At 54.9% G+C, this 10,112-nt stretch overlaps 1 protein-coding gene across 1 annotated transcript; it reads right to left on the minus strand.

Annotated features, from left to right (window-relative positions):
* Positions 1-845: 845 nt before the first annotated feature.
* LOC111150125 (testis specific 10 interacting protein) lies at positions 846-9,480 on the minus strand. Its single transcript, XM_022507498.1, has 8 exons — positions 9,343-9,480; positions 8,462-8,595; positions 7,642-8,363; positions 7,334-7,481; positions 5,027-5,197; positions 2,167-2,266; positions 1,832-1,956; positions 846-1,141 (listed from the first exon to the last, which is right to left on the minus strand). Exons 1-8 carry the CDS (start codon positions 9,469-9,471, stop codon positions 1,018-1,020), a joined length of 1,653 nt encoding a protein of 550 aa, XP_022363206.1. The 5' UTR covers positions 9,472-9,480; the 3' UTR covers positions 846-1,017.
* Positions 9,481-10,112: the final 632 nt, after the last annotated feature.

The following is a 10,112-nucleotide window of genomic DNA, read 5'->3' on the forward strand; positions in this document are numbered from 1 at the left end:
GCGACGACACTTATGTTTTGAGACCCTCCCCCCAGACTTGCTGCTCTGCAGGCCAGCCTCCGAGCCCCTACAACCAGTACTGTCAGCAAATGCTGCCCTCCCTCCTTTATTGGATTTTTTTTTTGGGGGGGGGCTATTTATTTGAGAGAGTGCACAAGCCGGAGGGGCAGGGAGAGGGAGAGAAGCCCGGAGCTGGACCCTGACATCACGACCGGAGCCAAAACCAAGAGTGGGAGTTTTAACTGACTGCCACACCCAGGCACCCCCCGCCCTGCATTAGGTTTTTTTTTTTTTTAAAGATTTTATTTATTTATTTGACAGAGAGAGATCACAAGTAGATAGAGAGGCAGGCAGAGAGAGAGAGAGAGAAAAGCAGGCTCCCTGCCGAGCAGAGAGCCCGATGCGGGACTCGATCCCAGGACCCTGAGATCATGACCTGAGCGGAAGGCAGAGGCTTTAACCCACTGAGCCACCCAGGCGCCCCCTGCATTAGGTTTTTTAATCTGTACTCTGCACGTCCTGCAACTGAGTAGAAAATTCAGCATATCTGTGTATGTGAGCTGCCTACCTCCCTGGGGTGGGGGGGGGGTCTAACTTGAAGTTACTTGAAAGTTAAAATCCCAATTCACATAATCCCTCCTCATACCCCCACCCCACAGTTGCTAGGTCTGGAGGCCCCTGTGCAACCCATCTGTTACAGTGTGAGGTATGCACCCCTTTAAAGGTCCAAACTCCACCCCCCACCCGCCCCAGTTCTCAAAGACAGAGGCCATTAGGTCCTGTGTTCACTCTCCAATTCCTAGGACCCAGCCTATATGTTGGAAAAGGGGGTAGAGGAGTTGTGGCTGTTGCTGTGTGAGATGAGCCCCTCAGGGGCAGCTCCGGAACCGCACTCCTGGGTGATGGGACAAGCTAAGCCCGCTGCCCACCTGCTACCTCCCGCTCCCAACCTGCAGCCTCTCCCAGCAGCACCAGAAATTACACGCGGTATTTTCCATAAAGCATTTAATTGTTTTCTTAGGGGCTGGACTCTTGGTTTGGGCTTGGAGTGGAGTGCCTGTCAGGCTGGCTTCCAGTGCGCTCTGTCTTTGGGGTACTCTCAGAAGAGTGCTCCATTCTCGCCCGCATTGACCTTTGGCTCCTTAAAGACGGAGACACAGATAGAGACCATGAGCTCTAGCTCCCCATGCCCATGCCCAAGGACACCAGGCTTTGGGAGAGGAAAGGCCATTATTGCCCATGTGGGCTCAAATTTGCCTGCTATGCTGTGTGGACTCTGAGCAAGTGATTTCCCCTCCTCAAGCCTCAGTGTCCTTACGAATGAGCCTCAAAATCACTGCTGTGCACCAGGTTGTCCTAAAGCATAAGGGACACTATTTGCGGGGTGATTAGTGTGCCACTCATAACTGGGCCTTGGTGTGTGGTCACTCCGCTGGCCACTCTGTGGCTTACTTGCTCCTGTGTCTTCCAGGAAGCCCCTGCCCCTCGGGTCCTTAGTTTTTTTGTTGGGATCTGGAGAACATACCCTGATCCTGCCTTCCTGGGGGGACATGAAGGACAGGGCCTGGGGAAGGACTTGCTGGCTGCTAGAGCTAGGCAGAGTCCTTCAGGCCGAGTGGGGCAGACCAGGCCAGGACTGAGGCTTACATTTAAGGCGGATCAGTGTGGTTGCCCACGAGCTTTCTCAGCATTTTCCTGGGTGTCCAGCCCAGGCTGGAGGTGGGTAGGGAGACAGCTCAGGGAGACCCTATAGGGCCCAGAGTACTGGAAGTGGCATCCCTTCCCCTTGTACTGGGCACAGCCGGCTCTTTGGCTAGCTAGGTGGCCTCACCTGGGTTTCCTGGAGGTGCCCTCTGTGTCCCCCTTTCCTGCCTCAGCCAGCAGCTGCTCCTCATCCAGTCCCAGTGCTGACAGCACCTGGGAGAAGCGCCGGGTGACCGTGAGCCGGGCGTTGACCTGAGTGGAGAGAAGGGTTCCTGCTCTGCACCAAGGCTGCTGAGGACAAACGGTGCTGGGATACTGAGAGGGTCTCGGGGTCTCTAGATGGACAGTGGCCCAGGGCCCCGTCAGAGGGGAGCCACTCTCATCTTACAACCCTACCCGCTCATCCCACGAGAAGCACCGTTCCCAGGAAGGGAGCATGCTTGTCCCGGTGCTAGCCCTCACCTGCATGGCCTGCTGGAACAGGTAGGGCCGGGCCTGCACTCTGTGCTGGATGCCTCGCAGCTCTGCCTGATACTGAGCACAGCGCTGTCGCTCCTGCCGCCTGAGGGGAGGGAGACGGGCCTCTGGGCAGCTAACCGTGAGCACAAGCCATCCCCACCCTTAAGTGCACCCATCCTCACTGAGGATACCTCATCCTCCCCACCCTTACCTTGCAAAGCAATTTCACTCCCCTCCTTGCCCTGGATTCCTCCTGAGGTCAGGGGGGTGGAAATTATATGCTCCATTTTACCCATGATGAGCCCGAGGCCCAGCAGGGTTGAGGGACTTGGCCAAGGTCACACAGCTGGGAAGTGAGAGACTGAGCCCAAGTCCACAGGCCGTCCAACCAGGGCTCATCCAGGCTCCCAGCCACCCCCAAAGGAGAGGGGCCAGCACTGTCTTCGAAGCAAATGGGCATCTGCTTGCACAGCCCCTCCTCTCCCTGCGTTGACACCCTGAACTCTCTCACACTGCTCCTGTGAGCGAGAAACGGGGGCCGGGGACCGTGGGCCGTGGCTTAGGGCAAGACCCTGCTCTGGGCTCTGGGGTCAGTTTTTTCTGCACTGTGGCAGGGTTTAGACAACTTTGTCACCATTCTCTGTGGTTCTTGTAAGCACACAGCTTAGAAAATGGGGTGGAGGAACAACAGAATTATGTTGCAAAGGAAAGAACACTTCCTGAAAAGATCAGGGTTCCCCAGGGGAGGCACACATTCATTTACAAAAGCCTGGTTTGTGCGCTTGTCTGACATGCGTCTGCTCATCAAGTCCGATATCGGGGCAGCAAGAGGGACCTTCTGGCCACACTCCACAGGGGGCCAGGAATCCTGTGAAGCACGGGAGAGAGGTCTTGGGGTGTGGTGGCAGCACCCACACACAGAGAGGGAGGGGAGAAGCAGACAAGGCTCCAAGACCTCAAGCAGACGTGCAGGGGCCCCGTGGAAAAACACTGCCTTACTGGGCCAGGACCCTTGGCTCTGTGCCAGAAAAGGAACCCTCCTAGTCTTCAAAAAGTAGATGAACTTGAAAACCCATGGCCAGGAACAGAAGTTATTGCAAAACGGAGTCTTCAGCGTTCAAGAAGTAATTTCAGCAGTTACAAAAGGCGGGGGTGGGGAGCGAGCTGGCATTCAGCCTCCGTCTTGCCTATGATGTCATGCATATTTTTCCTTCTTGATTCTTGATGCTGTTTGTTAGCATTGAGAGGACGTCCATGTCTTGGAGCCCCAAGCAGAAAGGAAGCCTGTGACTGGATTTCAGCCCTGTCCAACATCTGTGAGGAAAAGGAAGGCACATAGCCTCCCTACCACAGGGCAACCTCTCTTGAGCCCGCCCCTGCCGGGCAGGGCAGAGCCTTTGCAGCTCAGAGAGAGCAAAAGTCACAGGATGTAAGGGCTGAGAGCCCCGTGGAAAACATCTGCGCTCAAATAGAAAATAAAAAAGGTGTGTGAGAAACACTCCACCTACTGACATCTGTCTCTTGGAGTTCTGAACCTTAGGCTTCCTGCCTTATTGAAAAAATAAACACACAAACCATGAACTTGAGGTCTGGCAAGGATTCCTTTAAAACACTCCTGACTTCTTAAGAGCCCTGGTTTTCTCATCTTCAAAGTTGGAGACGATAAGACTGAGCCTCAAAGAGGAGGTGATCAGAACCCTGTTGAGTCCTTGGTGGCCCAGCTGCAGGGCAGGGACCCTCTGGTCTCTTTGCAGTGCTCCACTCAACCTTGACCTAGCCCTTCTCCCAGGATGAAAGGCGATGAGAAGTGGAAAGGGCTACCCTGCTGCCAGCTGCCTCCAGTAGGTACTTAATGTCTGTGGCACTGGCGATCGTATTTGTGTTATCTGTCTCACTAGGTGGGCCTTTTGGACGAAGACGCTGGCACACTTTCTCTACAGTCCGGCCATTCGAGCACTTGGAGACAGGGTAGAGGGTGGCTAAGTGGCTGTCCAAGTTGGAATCCTAGTTTTGCAGCTCATTTGTGAACTTTGGTAAATTATTTGAGCTTTCTGAGCTCCATTTCCTCCTCTGTCGAATTATGGGACTGACGGTAATGCCCACTTTGTGGGCCTGTTTTATGAGTCTAAAAAAGATTTGCTTTTAAATACACATTTGCCTGGTTCTTTTTTTTTTAATTTTTTTAAATTTTTATTTTTTATAAACATATAATATATTTTTATCCCCAGGGTTACAGGTCTGTGAATCGCCAGGTTTATACACTTCACAGCACTCACCATAGCACATACCCTCCCCAATGTCCATGACCCTACCACCCTCTCCCTACCCCCCACACCCCCCCCAGCAACCCTCAGTTTGTTTTGTGAGATTAAGAGTCACTTATGGTTTGCCTGATTCTTTTTAATGGTCAATATATAGGAGGAGAATAAGAGAGGACCCCACCTGATGGCAAACCACGCCTATTGCCAAGAGTGAGATCAGAGGCACTGTTCCTGTGCTCTCTGAATGATTTCAGTAATATCTGCATTTTTTTAAGTAATATCTGCATTTTGATAATAAGCATGCCTGGCTTTTGAAATCGGAAGAACACCTGTAAGCCATTTTAACAGTGAGCTTCTGACAGCTGCAGGATTGGTACTGTTCATGGGATGAGTGACCTTGTCTCTGCCCCTTCTCCTCCCCTGCTTCATTGTCTTCATCAGTGGCCCGGCCCGCCTGCCAGGGCTGGAGGATGGTTGTGGAGACTCAGCCCCAAGGAAAGTGAGAGCTAGGTCTCTCCTTCGTCCTTCCTCCGGCATCTGATATCTTGCAGTGGCCTCCCTGCCCTCTCCCCACCAGGCCCTCCCAAGCCCCGGCTTCCTACCTCAGCTCCTCCAGCTTGCGCTGGGTGGCCCCCGGCCCCTGGCTCCCTCTGGGCGCATAGGCCGCCAGGCAGCGAGCCACCTGCTGCTGGACCCGCTGCTCCCGGGCCCTCCGCAGCTCGGCCTGCTGCTGCTCCTCCTGCTGCTGCCGCTCCCAGGCCTGCAGCAGGCTTCTTGGGTAGGGAGAGGGAAAGAAGAGGGTGGGAGAAATCTGGGGGGAGCAGTGGTCTCGTGGAGGCCAGGGGCAGGGAGAGGTGTATGGGGGCCTGAGGGAGGGATGGCAGGCCTGGGGGTTGGAGTTTGTCATGGAAGTCTGACATGATGAGGGCTGCATCGGGGGCTCAACCCTCAGGCCCACCTCAAGGCCTTTCCTTACTCTTCTGGAAGCCTCCTCCCACTCCAGCCAGCTGTGTACCCCAAACTGAACATCCTCAGCCCCGTGGGGCTTGGTGCCCCTGTGTCCTCACCCATACGGCTGACTTCTCCTGGCAAAGCAACTCTCCTGAGGACGGGGCCAGATCTTGTTCTTTCCTCTGACCCCCCATCTCTGGTAGGAGCTAGGTTCATGAGTTTTGGTTTGAGGGACAGACAGGCAGATGAATGGGTGGGAAACAGAAACAAAGTCGTGATGGGTCAGTGGATGGATGAATGGTTGAGTAGACACGTGGCTCCACCTGGAACATTCTGCCCCTAGCTCTGGTGGCCGGTTCCTTGTCTATGAGGTCCTTGCTCAGATGTCAGAGAGAGACTCCCTGACCACCCTTTCTACCTCCCAGGTATTTTCCATTTCTAGCTATACATTTTGTTCATTTCTTTATTAATTACCCTTCATTGCACATAAAGTGTATGTGAGAGTAGGGTTCCTTGCCCTGCTCTTTGCCACCAATGTCTCCCCAGCCCCTAGGGCAGTGCTTCACATAAAGAGAAATTCAGTGTTGGTGAATTCATGCATGATCCAATCACGGTTGGACAAATTGGAGGGTAGATGCGCTCATTCACTTGGCACGTATTTCTTGAGCACCAACTAGGTGCCATGTCCCATGTAGGGTGCCAGGGAGGCTATAACTGATAAGATCTGACACCTATCCTCTCAGAGAGCTCTAAACCTGTACACAAGGAGAGACAGGCACCCTGGCACCCCAGTGCAAGGCTGTGTGGCAAGAGCTGTGTCAGAGGCAAGAACAGGGGAGAGCTTCCTGGAGGGCATCTGACTTGGAAGTCGAAAGATGCATCGAGTTAGCTGGGTGAATGAGGGAGAGGGGCAGTCCTGAGAGAGGAGGGAGGGAGAGCATGGGGCATTCTAGCCCTTCTGACTGGCTGGTGTGGGAGATAGGAGCCTCCTTACCGAGAACTCTGGGCTTTGTTCTGAGTGCACTGGGAAGCATGGGAAGCAAGCAGGGGTGACAGAGTAAGAACTGAGGGGTGCTATAGAATGCGGCAATGGATTCTCACCTGCCATTTCTAACCAGTCACCAAGACCTGCTGAGCCAGCCCCCAGATATCTCGTACATGGATCCCCTCTCCATTCATGTGGCCAGTTGGTTCAGGCCTTTATCATCCCTCACCTAGACAACACAACAGTGCCCCTTCCCAGGCTTCCCCCTCTGCTTTCATTGTCTTTTGTCCAAGCCCCAAGTACAGCCGTTGTCTAACTCTGCTGCCCTCATGGCTGTCTTGCCCATCTGTCTCTTTTTCCAGCAGACTTTGACTTTCTTAGGGCTGAGGCCAAGTCTTTTTGTCTTTACCTCCTAAGCATCCATGAGTAGATATTCAACATATGTTGCATTAATCATTTAGTGAATAGGCTAATGGATGGATAGAAGATGGGAAATGGATGAAAAGTGGTTTGTGTCAATAGACACCTGGCCAAGCAGACAGATGTGGATGATGGATGGATGGATGATGGATGGATGATGGATGGATGGATGGGTGGGTGGATGGATGGATGGATGGGTGGGTGGGTGGATGGACGAATGGATGGATGGATGGGTAGGTAAATGGATGATGGGTAGGTAAATGGATGGACGGGTGAATGGATGGGTGAGTGGGTGGATGGATGAATGGGTAGATAGATGGGTGAATGGGTACAGGTGGGAGGGTGGATGGATGGTTGGATGAATGGATGGATGGATAGGTGGATGGGTGAATGGATGAGTGGGTAGATGCATGGACATATCCACAGAAGATTGGATGACTAGAAGATTAGAGAATGGATAAATGAAGGAGTGAATGATTCAGTGTCTCTGGAGAACTGGCTTCTCCACTACTCCCAGCCCTTTCTTCCCATCCTCCTTTTTCTTCCACCTTACCTTGTGGCCTCCTGTCGTTTGTGGAAGGTACGGTTAGGAAAGTTGGCAAACAGGAAAGTCTCCTCATCTTCCAAGGCATAGGTCTTCCCACTCCGATTGGAGGTCTGGACAGCAGTCCGCAGAGCCTTCCAGGGCTGCTTTTCATGGCCTATCCACAGTGGGACAAGTCAGAGAGTAGCCTCCCTCCCAAGTTACTGGGCAATCCCACCCAGAAGCTGGAGCACAGCACAACCCTCTCTTCCCAACTCAACCTCTCTTCCCAACTGTGTGGTTCCCTTGGGACCCAGGCATTGAGAGCCCATACTCACCACAGTCCAAGTCTTGCTGTAACTGCCTCTGCAGCTTCTCCAGGTCCCACGGCCCCTCCAGGTCCTTGGCCCTTGACTTCCTCCTCTGTGATCCTCTGAGGTTGGAGCTTGAGCTGTTCCCCTTGCCCTGCAGGTCACCCTCACTGGAGGCCTCCTTGCAAACGTTGGGCCCCTTTCTCTGAGAACCAGCCCTCCTTCTATAGGGGGCCCTGTGCTCCCCCTCCTCAGCCTCCTCTGTCACCTCTGCAAACCGCTCCTCTTCTAAGATCGAACCCCTCCTGAGGAGGTAGGGCAGTTCCCCAAGGCTCAAGCCCCTCTCTGCCTCCTCAGCACCCAGGGCTTCTAGCTCAGTGCCTTCCTCAGACTCGGATCCTGACCCTGACCTCTTCCCAGATGGCTGGAGGTCCCACTCACTGAGCCCCTCCCGTTCTTGGCTCTTCCCTTTGCCGGGAGAGATGGGGCTGCCACCGCGGGCCCTGAGCTGCTGGCTCCTCTCCAGGTTTGGCACTTCTGTCTTCCAGCAGAAGCCTTGGGCCTCTGGGAGGGTGGCTGTGGACTTGCACCTGGTCTTATACTTGAGAAGTGCTTGGGGCAAGGATGTAACTTGGTATCCAGGGACCGAGAAGGAGCTAGGCTGATGCAGAGCCCGGCTGTCAGTGGTGAAGCTCTCCCAGGCCCATTGGAAGGGGAAGGAGGGTTTCCGAGGAGAAGAAGGGATGAGACTGAGGAAGGAGAGGACAGGGAGCAGGGGTCAAGGTCAAGGCGCCGGCCCCCCATGGGGGACCCAGCATCCCACCCAGCCTGTCGCACAGCTGCTTACTCTTCAGCCTCAGCAGAGCCATGCCCTTTCTTGTTCCGGGCCTGTGGCCTCCGGTCCTTCTTTGTCATCTGCCCTGCGCTCCGAGACCTTGGCTGCTGGCCCAGAATCACACCATCGCCACTCCCAGTCCTCCCCTAGGTGAAGACAGGAGAGAAGGCCCAGCTCCGAGCAGCCTCCTGGACGGCTTCACACCTTCCCCAGGGGACCCTCCTCACCTGTGCCCCCTGGCTGGCCCGCCGGGCTCTTGTTACCACTAAAACTGACTGATCATTACTACTTCCAATATGCAAAGATGCTACTTACTGAGTACCTGTTGGGTGCGTGGCATTTTCATGGGTCACCTCACTTAACTTTCCCAAGGACCCTCTGTTCCACTGTTATCCCTGTGAGATCTCATCTCATCCCAGATGAGAACACTGAAGCTCAGAGAGGTGACATCACTTGACCAAGGTCACCTGGCCAGTAAGTGGAGTCAGGATCAGAATACGTTGAGTCTGTCCCCAGAGCCCAGATTTGTCACCATCGTACAATGCTGCCTCTGGGTCTGGGATGGCTCCTCTGAATGCCCCGTGGGGACATGTCCCCATGGGACTGTCTAAGTCCAGGTGGCAGAAACTCATTATCTTTCCCGAAACCCTCCTCCTCCTGCAGGGATCCCCACGTCGCTCCACTGGGAGACTGGGAGCCTGGGAGTCACCCCTGGGTGTCTTCCTCGTCTTCACCCCGAACCCTTGAGGTGTCCCTATGGTCCCTGCCTGCCTTGGGCCTGGCTGTCTCTCACCTGGCCTCAGCTCCAGTCTCCCTCAGCCCTGGCCTCCACGCCCCCACACAGCCAGCCTGCCTCCAGGCAGTTGGAAGTGACCCCATGGGGCCTCCCTCACCTGCTCAGCCTGGGGGGTGTCTGACAGAAACTTGAGCAGCCCTATGGTTGTCCCTGGAGCCTGGAGCCGCGCGTCCTGCCCTGGTCTCGCCGAAGTGGTCCTGCTCAGCTGCTGGTGGGTGTTTCGCATATTGGTGTCCTGCCCCGTCCCCCACCCGCACCTGCCAGCCTTGGAACTGCCCGCCCCACCATCTCTATGGCAACCAGTTCTCGGCCAGTCTCAAGGGCGCTGGCTAAAGGCAGGCCAGGGAGGGCCAGCCAGGGCAGGCGAGGCCAAAAATGTACGTGGGGCCGATTCCTTCTGGGGTGGGGGAAAGTTCAGCAGGAGGCTAAGGAGTAGTCTAGGCTGGGAGTCCCGAGGCTTGGGGCCAAGCTTGGCCTCTACGGCACTCTTCACGCACCTGGTGTGAGTCCCCTGTCCTCACTCGGACTGTGTTTCCCCACCTCTCTGTGCAAGCGACCTCTAGACTTGACCATCTGGAAGGGTCCTCACGCCCTAAGAAGGTGGCCAGGTGGTGCCTAGGTGGGGCCTCTCCCTCCACCTACCTCCTGGGCTGCCACCCACCCCCAGCCCTGATGGAGGCCTTACAGTAGCCAAGCCGAACTCTCGCTTGGCCTCCCAGGTTCTGATTGGGCAAAAAAGGCCCGGAAGTTGAACACCACGCCCAGGGGGAAGCAGCAGGCAACCAGTGCCCAGAGAAGGCTCTGGAGGGAGTCAGAACTTTTTTTTAAATTTTTTTTGAAGATTGTATTTATTTATTTGAGAGAGAG

Source organism: Enhydra lutris, unplaced genomic scaffold, assembly GCF_002288905.1.
Source record: "Enhydra lutris kenyoni isolate GAN:26980312 unplaced genomic scaffold, ASM228890v2 scaffoldscaffold22, whole genome shotgun sequence".
Lineage (NCBI taxonomy): Eukaryota > Metazoa > Chordata > Mammalia > Carnivora > Mustelidae > Enhydra > Enhydra lutris.